The sequence below is a fragment of the Budorcas taxicolor genome, chromosome 4 (genome assembly GCF_023091745.1).
Source record: "Budorcas taxicolor isolate Tak-1 chromosome 4, Takin1.1, whole genome shotgun sequence".
Lineage (NCBI taxonomy): Eukaryota > Metazoa > Chordata > Mammalia > Artiodactyla > Bovidae > Budorcas > Budorcas taxicolor.
The window spans coordinates 83,381,077-83,399,316 of record NC_068913.1 but is presented as its reverse complement, the minus strand read 5'-3'; the positions used below and the strand labels follow the sequence as shown (position 1 = coordinate 83,399,316).

At 41.0% G+C, this 18,240-nt stretch overlaps 1 protein-coding gene across 1 annotated transcript in view; it reads left to right on the top strand.

The window, feature by feature from the left end:
* POU6F2 (POU class 6 homeobox 2) overlaps window positions 1–18,240 on the top strand; it is a 498,222-nt gene that overhangs the window by 366,224 nt on the left and 113,758 nt on the right. The window contains exon 5 of the mRNA XM_052639072.1: window positions 3,449–3,807. Within this exon, the coding sequence (XP_052495032.1) occupies window positions 3,449–3,807 (359 nt within the window). The remainder of the gene's footprint in view (window positions 1–3,448; window positions 3,808–18,240) is intronic.

Here is an 18,240-nt window from a genome sequence, read left to right as displayed (position 1 = left end):
TTTAAGTTCTTCCATACCTACTGGTACTGTAGTTAAATTTTACACTTAACTTTGGCCCATGGAGTGTATAGTAACCAGACATAGAGGAAATAATCATTAAAGGACATAAATTTCAGGGAAGAAAGTAAAATCTTTAAATTGCTATGCATAGAACCAAAGCATAGAATCACCCAACAATCACCATTTTATCTGCAAACATCCTCTTTATTTTCCTAACTTATGTCTGTACCTGTGTGCTTTACACAATGAGCCATTTAGAGGCTCCATATTTTAGTATTTCTTTGCTTTTTTTTTCATATCATTGTGTATGTGCCTTTGGCATTTTTGAGACCAGAATTACATTCTTGTACAGCCCCCTCATGATTTCCTTTGTGTCCAGTACATACCTGAACATAGTTTACTGCCCATCATTCCTGGCTTGCAGATGCCAAATTAGTTGATGTAACTCAAAGAGGTTTAGTTTAGGTTAATGCCTTTCCAGGGAGGGTGCAGGTTACAGGGAAGAAATAGCCAAGCAACATGAACTCACAAACATCAAGAAGCAAAGACACATTTGGGACCCACGTCTCATTAGTAGGTTAGGGTCCGCTGCACCTACCTGTCTGCCAATATCTATCTGCCAATATTTCCCAGTCTTTCCTGTTTTCAAACACTGATTTAGATAAATGATTTTCTAACCAAAATGAAACAGTATGGTATTTAAGTCAACCATGAAAATAAGCACTGACATATATACCCCCTACCCTGAAGGAAATCTGGACAGGCTTGATTTGAATCTGGCAGGGGGCCAGATGCAATCACGTTTCCGAAGTCTCTGACTCCACAAAAGGAGAGACCTAGCCCCCTCCGGATTACAGAAGATCCCAGGGGTCATAACTGAGCTGGGCTCTCTGGTCTTCGATAAAACGTGGCTTTGTAGAATAGGAGAGGGGGAAACAGCAAAATCAGATCATTCTTTTAAAGTTCTTATAACTGGGTATTTTTTTTTAATATGGACTTTAGTTTTTAGAGCAGATTTAGATTCAGAGCAAAATTGAGCAGAAAATTCAGAGTTCCCCTTGACTGGGTATTTTCCAGCCCTCTCTCAGAGATGTTGTCTCTACAGGTAGAGTCCCAGAGCACTCTGCATTTACATCACAGGCAGGACACACACTGGTCTGAGTGTTTGAACAGACCTAGAGTAACTCACTGACCCAGGGGGACATTTGTTATCCCCATCAGTCCAACATGGAAGCTCTCAGTGTACCTGAGAGCAAAAAAAAAGAAAACAAAAAGGTATTTGATGTCCCTGGGAAACAGCAAACTATCATTTCATCAGTACAGCTATGCCTTGCTTTAAACAAACCTGATTATATTTAAAATCTGACTTATACCAGAGGTGAATTGGGAATGACCCACGTTTCCACCACGTTCAAAGTCAGGCTTCCACCACTCTAAGGTCTAAAATCATCAAAGCTTCTGTTCCAGGCAGTTCATTCTCCACATTGGTCCTTCAGAAACATCATCTAAGTCATGCTGTCATCTGGGTGTCTTCCTGCCCGGAATATCCTCCCATCCAGGTGTAGAACTCACTCTCTTGAGCCCTCTGTTCCCTCATTCCACATCCCCCAGGAACACTGCCTCTAGCCCTCTCTAGCCCAAAAAGGAGCCAATCTCCTCATTCTCCTGGCCCTTTTGGTCAATTTTCACACTGTTGACCATTTAGACAACCAATTGATTTATATCGAGCACTTACCATTAGCAGGATTATAACAGGCACCCCAAGCCTGATCATTTCTTATAAGTTCCTCTTACCTCCACAAATCCACTATAAATTGCTTAAAGGCAGGACTATGTCCCCTTGTTAAATCCTACTTATTATCAGAACAGCACTGGTACCTAGTTGGTGTTTATATTTTACAAAACGATTCTTAACTTTACAAAAATAGTCAGTAGTTGACTTCTTTACAGAGAAATTTCTTCAGATGTGCTCAACGTAGGGTTCCATGTACATATATTTTTCAAGACCATCATTGTCATATGAAGGTGGGTATATGATGTCACTTTATAGAGCCACTATATATTTTTTAAGAAGTATTTTTTTTATTGGAACTAGTTTAATGTTGCAAACAGTGGTTACTACCTTTGGGAATCTTGATGAATTCTAAGTGGGGGAGGAATGGAATAGCATAGAAGCCAAGGCCTATGGTTTCCTTACATTTATTTGTAGGCTTATGGGAAAGCTTTTAGACTGATATTCAGGCAAAGAAGAAAGTGAACTTGTAGCAATAATTTTCTCTAGACCATTCTTCAGCCAAACTGATTTCCTGCTGGAGAAATTGTTCAGGGCTAGATGGGCATATGAAAACAAAGTTAGTGAGCTCAATGTTAAGACCGTTTATCTTACCAACTCTTACTTTTCACAGAATAAAAAAATCTGGAAAGATGATTTCTTTCTCTCAGTTCCTGGCCTGTCCTTGAGGTCCCAATGTGACTAGTCCCCACAGTTCACAGCTGACTATACCCCTTCTGATACGGGGGGCTCTGTGGGGCTCCCAAGGTGGCTCAACGGTAAAGAATCTGCCTGCCAGTGCAGGAGACTCAGTAGACATGACTTCAATCCCTGGGTCAGGAAGATCCCCTGGAGAAGGAAATGGCAACCCACTCTAGGATTCTTGCCTGGGAAATCCCATGGACAGAGGGGCCTGGCAGGCTACAGTCCATGGGGTTGCAGAAAGTCAGACATGACTTAGTGACTAAATACACACGCACGTGTTTTTAACAAGCAGGCAAAAAGTTCAGACTGAGACTTTTGATTCTGCAAAACTGAGATGCATGTACTATCTTCAAATTAAAAAAAAAAAAAAACACTGTAGAAAACAAAACTCACATATCTAAGCAAGTTGGCAGAGGTCTGATGCAAGTGAAAATTACACCATGAGTGGCACTGATGATGAAAAGGAGATTGCACATACTTTAGCTTTCTGTGCTTAACTCCATTCAAGCATTTGCCAAAAAGATTTAAACGAGTTGACCTTTAAAAATCTAAATCAGACCTTGAAAGTCTAAGTGTCTTTCCCAAACAGGATGGAAAGGAAGAGAGGGAGAAATTACTCAAAAATTACCTCTGTTCCTAGTCCATCCCCTTGGTTTTGCACCTGCCCTATCCCTGAGAATGTAATGCCTGGTGTGTTACACTCTAGTCCTCCCTAAATTTTAAAATTTCCCCAAGAACTGACTCTTATACTCCCAGTGCCCCACAACCCTCTAAGACATCAAGGAGTTGCAGGGCATGAGGGTTAACATTCTCTAAAGGAGAGCCTTCTCAGCTCGCAGGGGACCGGTTATCAAATCCACAGCCAGCGGTGTGGTGGTGTATTTTCAACTCTACGTGTACGTTTCAGGTTCACGTGTTTGTTTCAACTCCACGTGTGCGTTTCAACTCCACGTTCGCTCTCTCTCCTTGCAGCTACCTCATCCCTGAACTCCCAACTCCAGCAGCTCCAGCAGCTTCAGCAACTCCAGCAGCAGCAGCCGCCACCGCCCCCGGCTCCGCCGGGCAGCCAGCACCCGCAGCCCGCCCCGCAGGCGCCCCCGCAGCCCCAGCAGCAGCCGCCCCAACCAGCCCCGCCGTCCCAGCAGCCGCAGCCCGCCTCCCAGCCACTGCCGGCTCCGCCCGCGCAGCCCCCGCAGCCTCCAGCCCACCCTCACCCCCAGAGCCAGAACCAACCGTCTCCGACTCAGCAGAGCGCCAGCCCCCCTCAGAAAGCCAGCCAGTCTCCGGGACACGGCCTCCCGTCGCCGCTCACGCCACCCAATCCTTTGCAGGTACGCCCGCGCCCCGTCCCGCCCACGCACAGGGGACCCGGCTGCCGTGTGGCGTGCCCTCCCTGGAGGCAGAGGGCCCGCCAGACTTAGCACCCACTTGTGCAGCGTCTAATTCAAATTGATCTCTTAGACGGAGGGAAGAGGGAGCAGATAGCAGGCAACTGGGGATGCATGTAAACGAAACAGATAGAAACCCATTGATGTTGCCTCCGAAGGATAAATGTTATCTGTTTCCTCCGGTGAGAGGCCGGCACTGTAAGTGCACTTGTAGCCTGTAATAACTCCACTTTATGATACTTTTTGAAGGCAGCAAAGATAGCATCCAATTAAAATTATTACTAGCAGAGTTTTGTAGCCCCGTGGAGAACTACATCTCCTGTCCAGGAGGCATGGTGGTTATTTCTCTATATTATGAATACAGTAGTGTCTTGCCTTAAGTACTTCAGTGCTCTTTTGTTTCTGTTTTCCCAAAGATTCTCTGGGGTTAGGAGGGTAAAGAAATTTAGCCCCAGTCTTATGTCCCAGATTCCAACCATTACTCCATTGACTAACAAGTGCTCTAAATTCACACCAAAACCCTCAACAAGTATGCATCTTTACAAAATAATAAAGCTTCTCTATATTTACTTTATCGCTGTGAAGCTGAGGGCATCCAAAATAGAATTTCAGGCTAATCATGAAGGCTCATCTCTATCTACTATCATTGAGGAGCAATGAACAGGAGCATTCAGGAATATATAACTTTAATGGTTCAGAAACTCATTCTTAACTTAGATGCCTTTAAAATAAACTAGCTTCAAAAGATAACGACTCTGATGTCAACACATCAGATCCAGAAAGTAAAAGCTCAGTTTGGGACTTAAAAAAAAAAAGGATTTTTTTTTTCCCCAATGAGATTTCAGGTGGTTTAGTACATGTGTAGTGTAGTGACAAATTCCCACAGAGTGGAAAGCTTATACTTACTTCAAACACCAACTCACCTCCCTCCTCGAGGGTCCTTGACTCACAGCCAGTCAGTCTGGCCCAGCCTTTCCAGAGGACCAGAAAAGTGATGTTATCCTTAGGTCCCAAATAGCTAAACACGCAGAATCAAAATAGGTTGGCCCACAGACAGAAAGGCGAGTAGATTAGAGACTTAGTATTTTAGAACTGATTTAATTTGTTGTCCTGTTTCTATGAGCTTGGTTTCTCAGTGGTGGCTCCAAGTTTTCTTGGAAAGGGAAACATTTGGGTGAGATAAGGAATTGTGTCTTCCTTGGCACTTGGGTCATGGCTACCTAAAATTTGAACAGTTTTCCCCAGTTGAGTTTGAAGGTGTATTTTTAAAATATTACAAGTATGAAACAACATAATACCTTTGACGTAAGTTAGATTGAAATGAACACAGGCTAAAAAAGTCTTGATTGTACACTTGACATCTATGAGATGTCATATATATATATATAAGTACATCTAATCAGATTTACCAGACACATGACTAGAGCATATTTTCAACATTTGGAATTCAACAGTGGTTATTCCAAAGAATGGGTTTAATGTATTTTAAAGAGCAGTTAAATTAGATATACCTCAGCACCAAGTGATTAAACACTTCCTTGATCTAAACCATCAAAGTAGATGAATTACCAAAGAAACCATGTGTCCTGCTCTGAGGGATGAGATTGCTAAACCCTGCCCCCTGTTGTTCAACTTAATCCATAGAGCTGAGTGAAAGCTTTGAGTTCTGTGGACATCAGTCTTCTCAGAACACTGTCAACATTGTATAAATCTCTATCAGCCAGTAAAACACAAGTGTAGACAACCCACTTGAATGGCTGTTGACAGGGCTTTAGAAGAGGTGACCACTCAGCCTCCTGAAAACTAATTCTGTGAGGAGAATTTCCAGATGTTCTCCTAAAGGTTTTCCATGGAAATCTGGGAGGTATTTCATTTTGTGTTTTTGCAACAAATGAAGGCTCAAAATCACATTTATTTCTTTATAACCCTGAGAGACTATTCTAATTTTCACTGTTGAAGTTTTAACTTGTAAGCTTACTAAGTACATTGATGAGATAATACTCTATCTTCTTATGTGGATCTAATGAATGACCACTGAAGGAGTGATTTGGTGAAATGTTAAGATATTATTGAGCAGATAGAGAACTAATTTTGAAAAGTCCACAGCTGTAGGAATAAAATGATTTTTTCCTTTCACTGTAGGCATGTGTAAAGGAAATAAAGAATTCTGTGGTTTTGAAATAGTATATTTTTCTCTACATTAGCTGAAGGGTTTTTGAGTTTGTTGAACATGTTATGTTTGAACTTTTGAAAAAGAGAACTATTTAAGAGGATATGAAAGATATTTAACCCTCAAAGGTAATGATCTTTACAAACTAGAATAAAATATTTTTGTTTGAAGATTATTAAGAGAATAATGATCAACTAAGTTCATATATGACAGCTTAAATTCTATTTTACAATTATCTATTTTCATGTGGGCTTTGCCTTTTTACATTGTTCAAAAACTGTCAGAGAGATATTAGTTTAAAATATGCAACCTAGGTTGTTAGAAAGGATAATAATAATTTCTAAAACTGTACAGATACTGTCATATCTTCAGAAAAAAAATAATAAAGTACCTTATGTAGGTATATTTGGTGAGGTTTCTCCTTGAGATGAAAAAAAAATAATAGTGCTGACAGGTAGTAACACTCTAGGCTAAAGTTCTCCAAATAGTTCTGGTCACGTTTGTGTCTAATACTGAAATTTTTTTTTTTCATTCTTTTACTCAATTCCATGAAATGATGCATATCCAAAACCAGGTTGTTGTTTTAAGACAGATAAGAGTCTAAAGTATTGTCACCTCAGAGAACTAATTTTGATAGCTTAGAGTTATAGGGGGGCTGGTGGTCCAGCATGGTTATCAGAAGCTGGCCCCTAGAAGCCTGTGTTTAAACTCTTCACGGGATTTAAGGTCTGCTCACCCAATTTTATTCTCGGGAGAGAGAAGTTCTGAACAGGATTGTAAGTGCAAAGATTTAGGGGCCAGGCAGTCAGTAAAAATAAGTAAAGCAGACTTGACTATAAGGGCTTCCCTTGTGGCTCAGTTGGTAAAGAATCCCCCTGCAAGGCGGGAGACCTGGGTTTGATCCCTGGGTTGGGAAGATCCTCTGGAGAAGGGAAAGGCTACCCACCCCAGTATTCTGGGCTGGAGAATTCCATGGACTGTATAGTCTGTGGGGTCACAAAAATATCAGAAGATATCCACAAAGATGGAGATCAGAAGCTGGCCCCTGGAAGCCTGTCTTTAAACTCTTCGTGGGATTTAAGGTCTGCTTACCCATGACTTCATTCTCCGGAGGGAGAAGTTCTGAACAGGATTTTAAGTGCAAAGATTTAGGGGCCAGGCAGTCAGCAAAAACAAGTAAAGCAGACTTGAATATAGAATCCAAGTGAAGTTTTGGAAATGGTGTATGGGACAAACAAATGTGAGTTGAATTTAACCCTTAGGTTCCAGATAGATAACAATCCATGCTCTTTATTTTTGTCCTAACCCACCTGCCACAGGCCGCACCAGAATCTAAAACTAGAAATGTAGTGTGCGTGTTGAGTGGAAACAGATCAGAAACATATATGGAAGCAATCTTTGGGGGAAAAAGATATGGTCTAATCATTCCTGGGTAGAAAGAACAATATACAGTTTTAATTTCAGTGTATGATATTTATCTGAATAAAAACCCCATAAGCCTAAGAATGACAAAATACGTCCTTTCTGTGACCTTTGAGATGACTTTTCTTGAGACTGTTCCTTGGGAGTTTTTAACTTTCACTAAAGAAAATACAAACATTGTGTAAAAGTCTAGACTAGTCTACCTGAGTGATCTGGAGATGATCTGGGCATGGTTGGAGCCTAGTCATGGTGACATAGGAAGAGGAAGCTTATTCTAATTCTGACCCTGCTTCCAACTAATTCACAACTTGGGACAAGTTCTTTGGGCTTTGTTTTCTTTGTTTGTTAATTGTGTGGTGTATATCATTTGTCAGATCCTTTTTGGGTCTTTGAGTCTATAATCCAAATGTTGGTAGGCCTGTAGAATTTTACTGGATACTGAAAACCCAATGTTCCTGAAGATTCTCTGAGTATTCTTCAAGGTCAGGTTAATTTCTTCCCACTCAGCTGGGTGGCAGAGTAGAAAGAGAGTGAAGACAAGCCTAAGTGGGATAATGATAGCAGAAGCAGATTTTATCTTAGCCTGAGAGTCAACGTTAAAGTCAAGTTTTCATCCTCAGAGAGTCAGTGCCATAAACTCTAGGTCCCAGATTGCTTTTTCACACCTATACATTAGAGAGGCTTAAGAAACCAAATGGTGCTTTTAACCTTGGCCTTTTGCATACCGTCTTGCATGGCAGGAAGCAGGATCATCTTTTTCTCTTGTTGTATTGCACATTTTAATGAAAACAAAACAAAACACAGAGAGAGAGAGAGAAATCAGTGGAAGCGATTAGGGGAGAGAAAACTATCTATGCTTGTAGGAGGAATGAGGAGCACAGTCACCTCTCAGAGGTGAAGTTGCTCGAGAGAGAGCATAAACTTGTCCTCTACCACGTGCATTTCTTCATGTAAAGGTCTTGGTACCACTCAGGCATCAGCAGTAAACCTGCTTTCAAATTCCACCTCTGCTATAGCACAGGCTCAGCCTCTTAATCTTCTCGTATAGGATGCTTTCCCCCTAGCAAAGTTTCAGTACTACTTTCCAGAGTGATAGAAAGAATGATGTATTATCACTTTTTAAAACAAAGAGCCCAAGCCCTTGAGAAGGAGTTAGACCCACATGATCTCCGTCCTTTTAAAGCAAATAATCTCCAATCATGTCTCCTTCCTATAAAACAGACCCAGTGCTTGGGGCCCACCCCCTCTCTCCCCAGTAGTTAGTCTTAATTTAACACAGTATTAGTCAAAGCTTGGTGGGTCTAAGTTTTTTTCATCTATAAGTGGAGGGGGTAAACTTAAATACTTTCTGGAACTCTTTCCCTTCTATTTGGAATTTTAGGTTACAAACCTCTAAAACTCACCTTGGGTGACCTATGCAGGTGCAGGGGAAAAACTCTTTTTCCCTCTACTCATTCTGAGTTCTCAAACTGGGGATCTGTAAATTAGACTAGAAAAGGCAGATTAAGAAGAGAAAAACAATTTTTTATGACATGTGCTTCCTGCATACGTATAGGAGCACTTAGTGATGAGGAACTCAAAGGGGTGGTTAGAACTTGGGCTTAACCAGCATCTTAATAAAAGAACACAAGGAATAACAAGACTGAGGAAAAGGACTATAGGCTTCTAAGAGTGGCAAATTGTGGGAAGATGATATATGGGGAAACTAATAGTAGATAAGCAAGATTTGTTATACATATTTTTCTGGTGCCATCTCTGGACTGATACAGGTCTAGACTTGTCTCCAGTCATTAAATTCTGTCCTTCCTGGTAGAGGAGGAGTTGGGGGAACAACTTTACAAGTTTATGTCCTGCTATTAGGCACAATAGGAGGATGGCAGAAAGCTTTTCTTATTTCTGTTGATACTTAATTGCCTTCAGCTCAAAATAATCCTCATGCCAAAGTGGGCATGTTTTGAGGTGACATTTCTGCTACCTTTTGTAGGTATAGTTATATAACTCCCTTGTGGCCACTGTAAGTTCTAGTAGAACTCTATTTACACAGGGCTGAATCAGGCATAAAATTCCCTTCACCTGGACTGAGGTAAATGAGGCATTCATCTCAGATGCAGAATTCATCTCAGGTGCACCCAAAAATACAGTCATCAAGACAGACCATATTTTAATACAATTTTATAAAAAATCAAAATGAATGTCAAAATCCATGATGACCTAAATATCACATTTTAAAATATAAGATCAGTAACAATAATGAGCCATTTTGAAGTCTGAGGCAAAAGGGAAAAATCACTAACACTGATTTTGTTGGTCATGAATTTTTTGCATTCATTTTGGATTTTTTAAAAAAATATCACATTAGATGTTACTCATTTTGATTAGTGTATTTGGGACACACCCTTAAACTCTGTGCCTGAGATGAGTACCTCTCTTGTCTCATATTGGCTACCAGCTATGTAAATGATTTATTTAGCAAATACTCTCCAAAGTCAATAGCATTCTGTCTATTGGAAATTTCAGCTAGGTCTTGGATGCCTTTTTCTAGTTAAAGCTGAAAAGTGCGCCAAATTTTTGCACAATGGAAAAAGAAGTGTATGTTGGATAATGGATTGGAGTGGAGAGGTGGAATAGAAACCCATCCTCCCTGTGTAAAATAGCACAGGTCTAATAAACCAATCATTTTTTAGTGAATTGAAATGTTATGACAATCCAAAACATACAGACTTTCAATTATAACATAAAGAAGTCATGGGGGTATAATATGCATCATAGTGACTAGAGCTAATAATATTTTATTTAGAAAAAAAGAAAATGCATATTATTACTAAGAGCTGCATGTAACATTTCTTGCAGTTTAAAATATATATATATTTTTTTCACTTTGGTTCCACAAAATAAAAAAATATATAATTCAAAGATTTTACTTTGAATTATATAATATATATTTCTTTGTTGCTTTAGCAATAGAAATACAATTTAGCAATACAAATAAAATTGATGACTCCTGAAAAAAAATGTTGAGGACTTCCCTGGTGGCTCAGACGGTAAAGCATCTGTGTACAATGCCAGAGACCCAGATTCAGTCCCTGAGTTGGGAAGATCCCCTGGAGAAGGAAATGGCAATTCACTCCAGTACTATTGCCTATAAAATCCCATGGACAGAGGAGAAAAAATGTTATGGCAATCAAAAAACTTCTTTGGCTGATATTTATCACTGAACTAAAATTACAGTTTTATGAGATTAAGTAGGTTTGGTAAAAATGACCAAAAGTATCATTATGTAGACAGCATTCTTCCAGAGCAATCCAGGCCATGAGAATCTTTTAAAAACTGGAATTGTCCACAGGGAGTGAGTAAGGTTTCCTCCTGGGCTAAAAAGCCAAAAGAAATTTCATTATTATGGATAAGAAAAATCTGTTCAAACCCAGAGAGTTTCCAAGAAGATTAAATATGATATACTAATGAAAATGCTTTGTAGGGTATGCATTTGTTAAGCAAATGTTGATAACACTACAGATATGAAAGAATATAAATTTATTTCTGTTTATATGACCATACAGTAAATTGAGGGCTTCGTTCATGATTCCCTCATTCAGCAAGAGGTCGGGTAAGGAATGGGAGTCCCTTTACCCAATTGTATTCAGGCTTGAATACAATAAACAAAACATGTTTAGCTACATTCTCTGCAAGGTACAATTTTTCCTTTTATGAAAGAAAGAAAACCTCCTTTAAAAAAAAGCCCACAGTTCAACATTACTGACATTTCAGAGAATTTATTACAAGCATTTGAGATCCAGGAGGAACAACAAAGTTTATATTGCTTTGAGAGTAGCAGGGGGAAAAATTAGTTTAGCAAGAATATACTTACATACCGTGGTGCTTCTTTGTCATTGTCTAGACGTACCGTTCCTATAGGTACTGCTCTGTAGATTAGTCAAAGCATGTAGAAAGGAGCTTAACAACGCAGGTGGTGTGTTCACAGCTCTGACTGTGGACGCTTATGTCAAGTAGCAATAGATGGAGAGAGGGCCAGACTCAAAGCGGGGAGCATGGGAAGATTCCTGCAGCATTTGAACTTGGCAGCTTCTGTCTTCTCAAGGAAACTGCTCTGATCACTACAGTGGGGTAGATTCCTGGCTTGTCCACAGTGAGTTCAGCGGTAACCGTGGAGCCACACACCCCACCAGGTCCCATCACTATCTGCTGGATGTAACTGATAGGCTGACCCCAAAGTCTAGTTCAGAATGCTTCTAGATCACTTTCACCTGCATGTGCATGGTTCCAGGTTTGAGTGGCAATGGGAGCAGCCCAAAATGTGCTGGCTGGTATTTTGCTCTGAATTAGCAAGACATGACCAACTGTTATTTCTCATAGTTTAGGCTCAATTTGTTCAAGGTAAATATTGTGGCAAATTTCAACAGGTCTTTAGTGTTTTGTTTTTTTTTTTACATTTACATGTATCTATTATTTTTCAAGTCCTTTTCCTATTCAGGTTATTCTAGAATATTGAGCAGTGTTCCCTGTGTTGTACAGTAGGTTCTTGTTGGTTTTTTCATTTTGATTAAATAAAATGTAAGTAAAATTTAATTTTAAAAATATCTATTTAATAGATATTTTAAATATAGTAGTGTATACATGTCATCCCAAACTCCCCAATCTGTCCCTCTTCCCCACCCTTCCTGTCTGGTAAGCATTAGTTCCTTCTCTAAGTCCATGAGTCTGTTTCTGTTTTGTGAATAAATTCGTTTGTATAGTTAGATTCCACATGTAAAGGATAGATGATATTTATCTTTCTCTAACTTACTTCACTTAAGATGATAATCTCCAGATCCATCCATGTTGCTGCAAATGGCATTGTTTCACTCTTTTTAATGGCTGGGTGATATTCCGTTGTGAGGACGGCATGGCAACCCACTGCAGTATTCTTTCCTGGAGAGTCCCATGGACAGAGGAGCCTGGTAGGCTACAGTCCCTGGGGTCCCAAAGTGTCAGACGCGACTGAGTGACCAAGCACGGCACAATATTTCATTGTATATATGGGGCCCATCTTCTTTATGCATTCCTGTCAGTGGACACTTAGTTTGCTTCCATGTATTGGCTATTGTCAGCAGTGCTACAGTGAACCCTGGGGTGCGTGTATCCTTTTGGATCTTGTTTTTCTCTGGATATATACCCAGGAGCAGGATTGCAGGTCATGTGGTAGCTCTATTTTTAGTTTTTCAAGGAACTTCGGAACTGTTCTCCATAGGGACTGTATCAAATTTCCTACCAACAGTGTAGGAGGGTTCCCTTTTCTTCAGACCCTCTCTAGCATGTATTGTTTGTAGATCTTTTGATGGCCATTCTGACTGGTGTGAGGTGATATTTCCTTATAGTTTTTTTAAAGTCTACAAGGTTTTTAGTTGACTCCTGAAGTACAGGTTTGCAAGTGAATATTCTCCAGATCATAAAGAAAGCACTTTTACTGTTATCTGCATTTATTAAGCTCATATAGGATGCATTGTGCCCTTAAGGAATGTTTGAAGAACAGCTTGATGCCATAGGACAAGCAGCTGTGTTTAGAAGCGGACACACCTGAGCTCAGATGCTGATTCTGCTGGGGGGTTGTGTGAGGTCAGCCCATCCTTCTGAGCCTCAGTTTCCTCATTGGTTGGTGGGTTGATGTGAGGATTGAATGAGATTATTTTTATGAGAGTATCTAATTCAATTCCTGATAGCTGGCTCTCAAAAAATATCAGTATCCTGCCTGCCTTTTTACTTCCTTGACTATAGATATTATAATCCAAGGAGGACTATGAGACAAACAGACCCACTTAAAGTTGAACAAAAAGAAAATAATCAGGGGAATTGTAATGCATGTGTACACCATAAAATGATGCACGGCACACTACGTGAAACCCCATATAAGCTAGAATGCAGCTAACAATGATACATGAGTTTTGTAGGTTTTGTATGCATGAAAGAGGTTAGGATTTCTGCAAAGGGGAGCATAGCAGAGGGAGGATAGAACACAGCACTGGCCAGGACTGGCTGTGGGAGATGTGTGGAGGGCAGGGAGAGAGAGAATTGTAGCCTTATGCTTGTGTCATCTTAAAGAATTCTCATTTCAACCCCCATAACCTTGGTTTCACCATCCATATTTTTAAGAAATAAAAATTCTTCTTTCCTGCTATATTCCCAATGTTGTGGGTTTTAACACGTGAGTAAACAGGAAGCATCTTGGTGATGCTGATTCTGTCCTTAACTAGCTCTATGACCTTGGGTAAGCCACCTAGTCTGTGGGACTCAATGTGTCACTCACTACATGAAGAGTTTGTATTAGATGACCTTTAAGTTCATTCTAGCTTTACATTCTGTTTATGAAATAGCACAAATGAGGTGGTTTGGAGTATATATGTACAACACCATAACCCACAACACACATGCAGGACACAAGAGATACTCTTGATAGTATTTGGCTAATATTTGCCATGTGTCTTGAAATTTACAAAGTATATTTAAAAAATTTATCTATCTATTTTTGGCTGTGCTGGGTCTTTGTTGCTGTGCAGGCTTTTCTCTAATTGTGGCCAGTGGGGGCTACTCCCCAGTCACTGTGTTCGGGCTTCTCATTGCCATGGCTTCTCTTGTCGTAGAGCATCGGCTCTAGGGTTCACCGACTGCAGCACTTGTGGCTCCCAGGCTCCAGAGCCCAGGCTAGATAGTTGTGACACACAGCCTTAGTTGCTGCTAGGCATGTGGGATCTTTCCAGATCAGGGATCGAACCCAGGTCTCCTGCATTGGTAGGCAGATTCTTCACCACTGGGCCACCAGGGAAGCCCTGAAGTACATTTTTATAGACATTATTTCATGCATTTAGCCCCACAGGTTCACAGTTCTGATTGGAATCATCATCATCATTGTTCAAATGTATCTTATACTCTCTAAAGACTTCAGCTTCTCATTTTCTCCTCACAACAACCCAGAAGAGACAAAAAATCATCTTTACTCAGATCCAAGAGTATTAGAAAGTTGAAGCAACTTCCTCAGCATCACTGTCAGACTTCAAGGCACTTGTATCTTACTGTCTCTGCAATGTTCGTTGGAGTGTTGACAAAAATTTTTTATTTCCTAATTTGGCTGCCAGCATTTTTGTAAGGCAGCATTTCTCAAAGTGTCTTCCACAAAGCTCTAGTCCAAAGGGAGTTTATTGAAAATGGATTCCATGGTCGGTAGGTAAATAGGTAAATAGATGTGTGTGTGTCTCTGTGTGTATGCCTAGTCGCTCAGTTGTGTCCAACTCTTTGTAACCCCATGGCCTGTAGCCCGTCATGCTCCTCTGTCCATGTGATTTTACAGACAAGAATACTGGAATGGGTTGCCATTTCCTACTCCAGGAGATCTTCCCAACCAAGGGATCAAACTTGCATATCCTGCATTAGCAGGAGGACTCTTTACCACTGAGCCACCTGGGAAGCCATATAGATAGGGAGGGAGATACAGAAACAGACAGATAGATATCACTGTTGTACAGTGTATGCTGTTCCTGGATATTTCTTGATGAATATTAGAATATTAAAAGTTAAAAGACATCCTGTAGTAAAGATGTCTAGTTTAAATTATTTAAGAAATAATTTAGAAAGAAATTCCCAAATATATAATCACTGAGCCTTTTTTTTCATGTTCAGTTCAGTTCAGTCACTCAGTCATGTCCGACTCTTTGCGACCCCATGAATTGCAGCACGCCAGGCCTCCCTGTCCATCACCAACTCCTGGAGTTCACTCAGACTCATGTCCATCGAGTCAGTGATGCCATCCAGCTATCTCATCCTCTGTTGTCCCCTTCTCCTCCTGCCCCCAATCCCTCTCAGCATCAGAGTCTTTTCCAATGAGTCAACTCTTTGCATGAGGTGGCCAAAGTATTGGAGTTTCAGCTTCAGCATCATTCCTTCCAAAGAATACCCAGGGCTGATCTCCTTCAGAATGGACTGGTTGGATCTCCTTGCAGTCCAAGGGACTCTCAAGAGTCTTCTCCAACACCACAATTCAAAAGCATCAGTTTTTCGGTGCTCAGCCTTCTTCACAGTCCAACTCTCACATCCATACATGACCACTGGAAAAACCATAGCCTTGACTAGATGGACCTTTGTTGGCAAAGTAATGTCTCTGCTTTTGAATATGCTATCTAGGTTGGTCATAACTTTTCTTCCAAGTAGTAAGCGTCTTTTAATTTCATGGCTGCAATCACCATCTGCAGTGATTTTGGAGCCCCCAAAAAATAAAGTCTGACACTGTTTCCACTGTTTCCCCATCTATTTCCCATGAAATGATAGGACCAGATGCCATGATCTTAGTGTTCTGAATGTTGAGTTTTTTTCATGTAACACTTATTAAATATCCCATAGAAAATTTTTCAGGATTGCGTACTTTAAGGCTTCCTTCTCTATTGTAGTATCCACACAACTAAAATAACCTTGCATCTGCTTACCTAGAACTTCATGCAAAAATCTACAGATCTAATCCAATGGACAGTGGAGAAAAGGAAAGTATAGAAAGATGGGGAAAGGAAAGAAAGAACAACTCAAAACCAACGCAAGAGCAGAGAAAGCCAAAACCAAGGGTGGTCTTCACAGTTGACAACAAGCAAAATCACTAAGTGAAAAAAACAAAGGTCTGACTGGGGTGCCCCTTCTTGGGACTGAGGTCTTAGGGATTCTTTCTCCTTCAGGTGGTCCTTCCTCCATCTCCTCTTCTTCACTGCTGTCATTTCTTCTCTTCACACACACAACTGGAGTCATTCCTCCCCACAGCAGGGCCACATTAGTGACCACTGGACCCCACAGCCCCTGGCAAGTCCATGGAATCAACAGGACAGCCAGAAGGGACACCCTCCCCTCCCCTCCCCTCTACCCTCCTGTCTTGTGACTGAGGAATTTCCAGGGATCAAGAGAGTCCCTAGTACCCTCAATCTCAGTCTCCATCCCTGTGTTTTAAGTGGGGTTGGATTCCAAACAACAGGTCAAGTCAGTCTAAAATCTATAGCAGTTAAGTCCTCTAGAATACTAGGCCCTGTGTCCCTGGGGGCATTCCTGCAGTTATAAGGCTCTTGTCCTGGCTCTTTTTCTGTTTCCTATTTAAAAGAGAGAAGAAAATAAAAAAGACCCTCCAAGGCACTGGTGTTTTCCTTCTCTTTTATCCCCCACTGTTGAGAAGTAAATTGGGCGTTCTGGCTTCAAACACACCATGTCGAGAAGACCAGTTACAGAGCCTCTTCTTTCATGCATAAGAGAAACCCACATGTCAAAGCCTCAGATGACCCTCAGAGTGGCTGTCCACGGGAAAGGGCAATTCTGTGTCTTCAGCCACTTGTCAGCAGGGAGGCCTGCGAGGCCACAGGCCTGCAGTGAACACCGTGGTAGATTTGTAGGTTGATGGCTCTCTTCTGGGAACTAATGTCTGAAGGCCCAGTTGGGCTCCAGTCAATGCAGCCTTTCCAGCCTGATACACTTTGTCTGAACTGTCATTTGACAGGGATCCACCTGGTGCCACCACTTAGGTTTCTACACCAGAAGATATTTAACTGACATTGAAAAGAAGTAAAGTTAGGGATCTCCTTCTTTTTCTCAGCTGGACTCCATACCCTCCCAGAGGCTAGCTCCTCTTTCCAGAGTTGAACTCTTTGTCCTTTGCACTGGGAGGTTACCAATGTGGCCTTTAAAGAAAGCGGAGTGATGTGAAAGGCTTCAGAGAGGATAAGATTTCAGAGAAACCCTCTCACTTCCCCCAAGGAAAGCACTCCTGCGTCTGGCTGGCTTGTAAACATCTAATATTTTAAATCAGAGGGAATATAACCTTGTGCTCTTGTCTAAGGTTCTAAGAAGTAACATTCCTTAGAGTAGTTATTACCTTCAGTATTCTGCACCCCATGAAAGAAGTTTGAACAATTGAGGATGAAAACCAAATGGTTCTTGAAAGCAACCTGGACACAGCAGGGAGTTACTAAAGGCATAAAGCAAAGATGGGGTATTTTCCAAACTCCCTGTAACAATCACAGTGTATTTATTTTAAGCATCTTCCAGGCACAACCTGCATACCAGGTTTTCATTGGCAGTTAGTATCCTTAAGTGACAAAGTGGAGATCTTCATACCAGAAAGAAAGACCCCTGAATATTTTCTACACTCCAGGGGCCCATCATCTCACTACCATGCTTAGCTTTCTCCCTCTTTTTGACTCCCTGAAGTCACACCATCTCCAAATAGCTGGAGGCATGCCCACACCACCCACTATATTTTGTTCAATCTTTACTTTCTTTTCCAAAAGAAAATTTCCAAAGTCAATGCCAGTGATTCTTTGCATTGGACACACTTTGGATTACCTGAGGAGTTTTTTAAGAATACCAATGCCTGGGTCCCACCCAGAGATTCTGATGGAAACTGAGTGGCATAAAACATGGGTATGAGCATTTTTTAAGTTCCCCAGGAGACTCCAATGTGGGGCCAGAGTTCCAGACAACTACCTATTGTCTTATAAATAGGCTCCCAATTGTTCATTTCTAAAAGAGCAAATGCCTACCTCTTGTTTATACAAAATGCTTTTTACCGGCTGTGTTGGTTGCATGACTTGGCTCTAACTTTACTTCTATGATACAATAAAACTAGGTCTACATTTCTCAAAAGAATGAGCCCGTGTTACTCCTACCCTGCACCCTCCCCAGATTCACAACCATCACAGAGTGAAAAGAACTGTATCTGTACTTTTTAATCCACTAAATAGTCTCCCTAATTCTGAGGCTGGGTTATTAGCCAA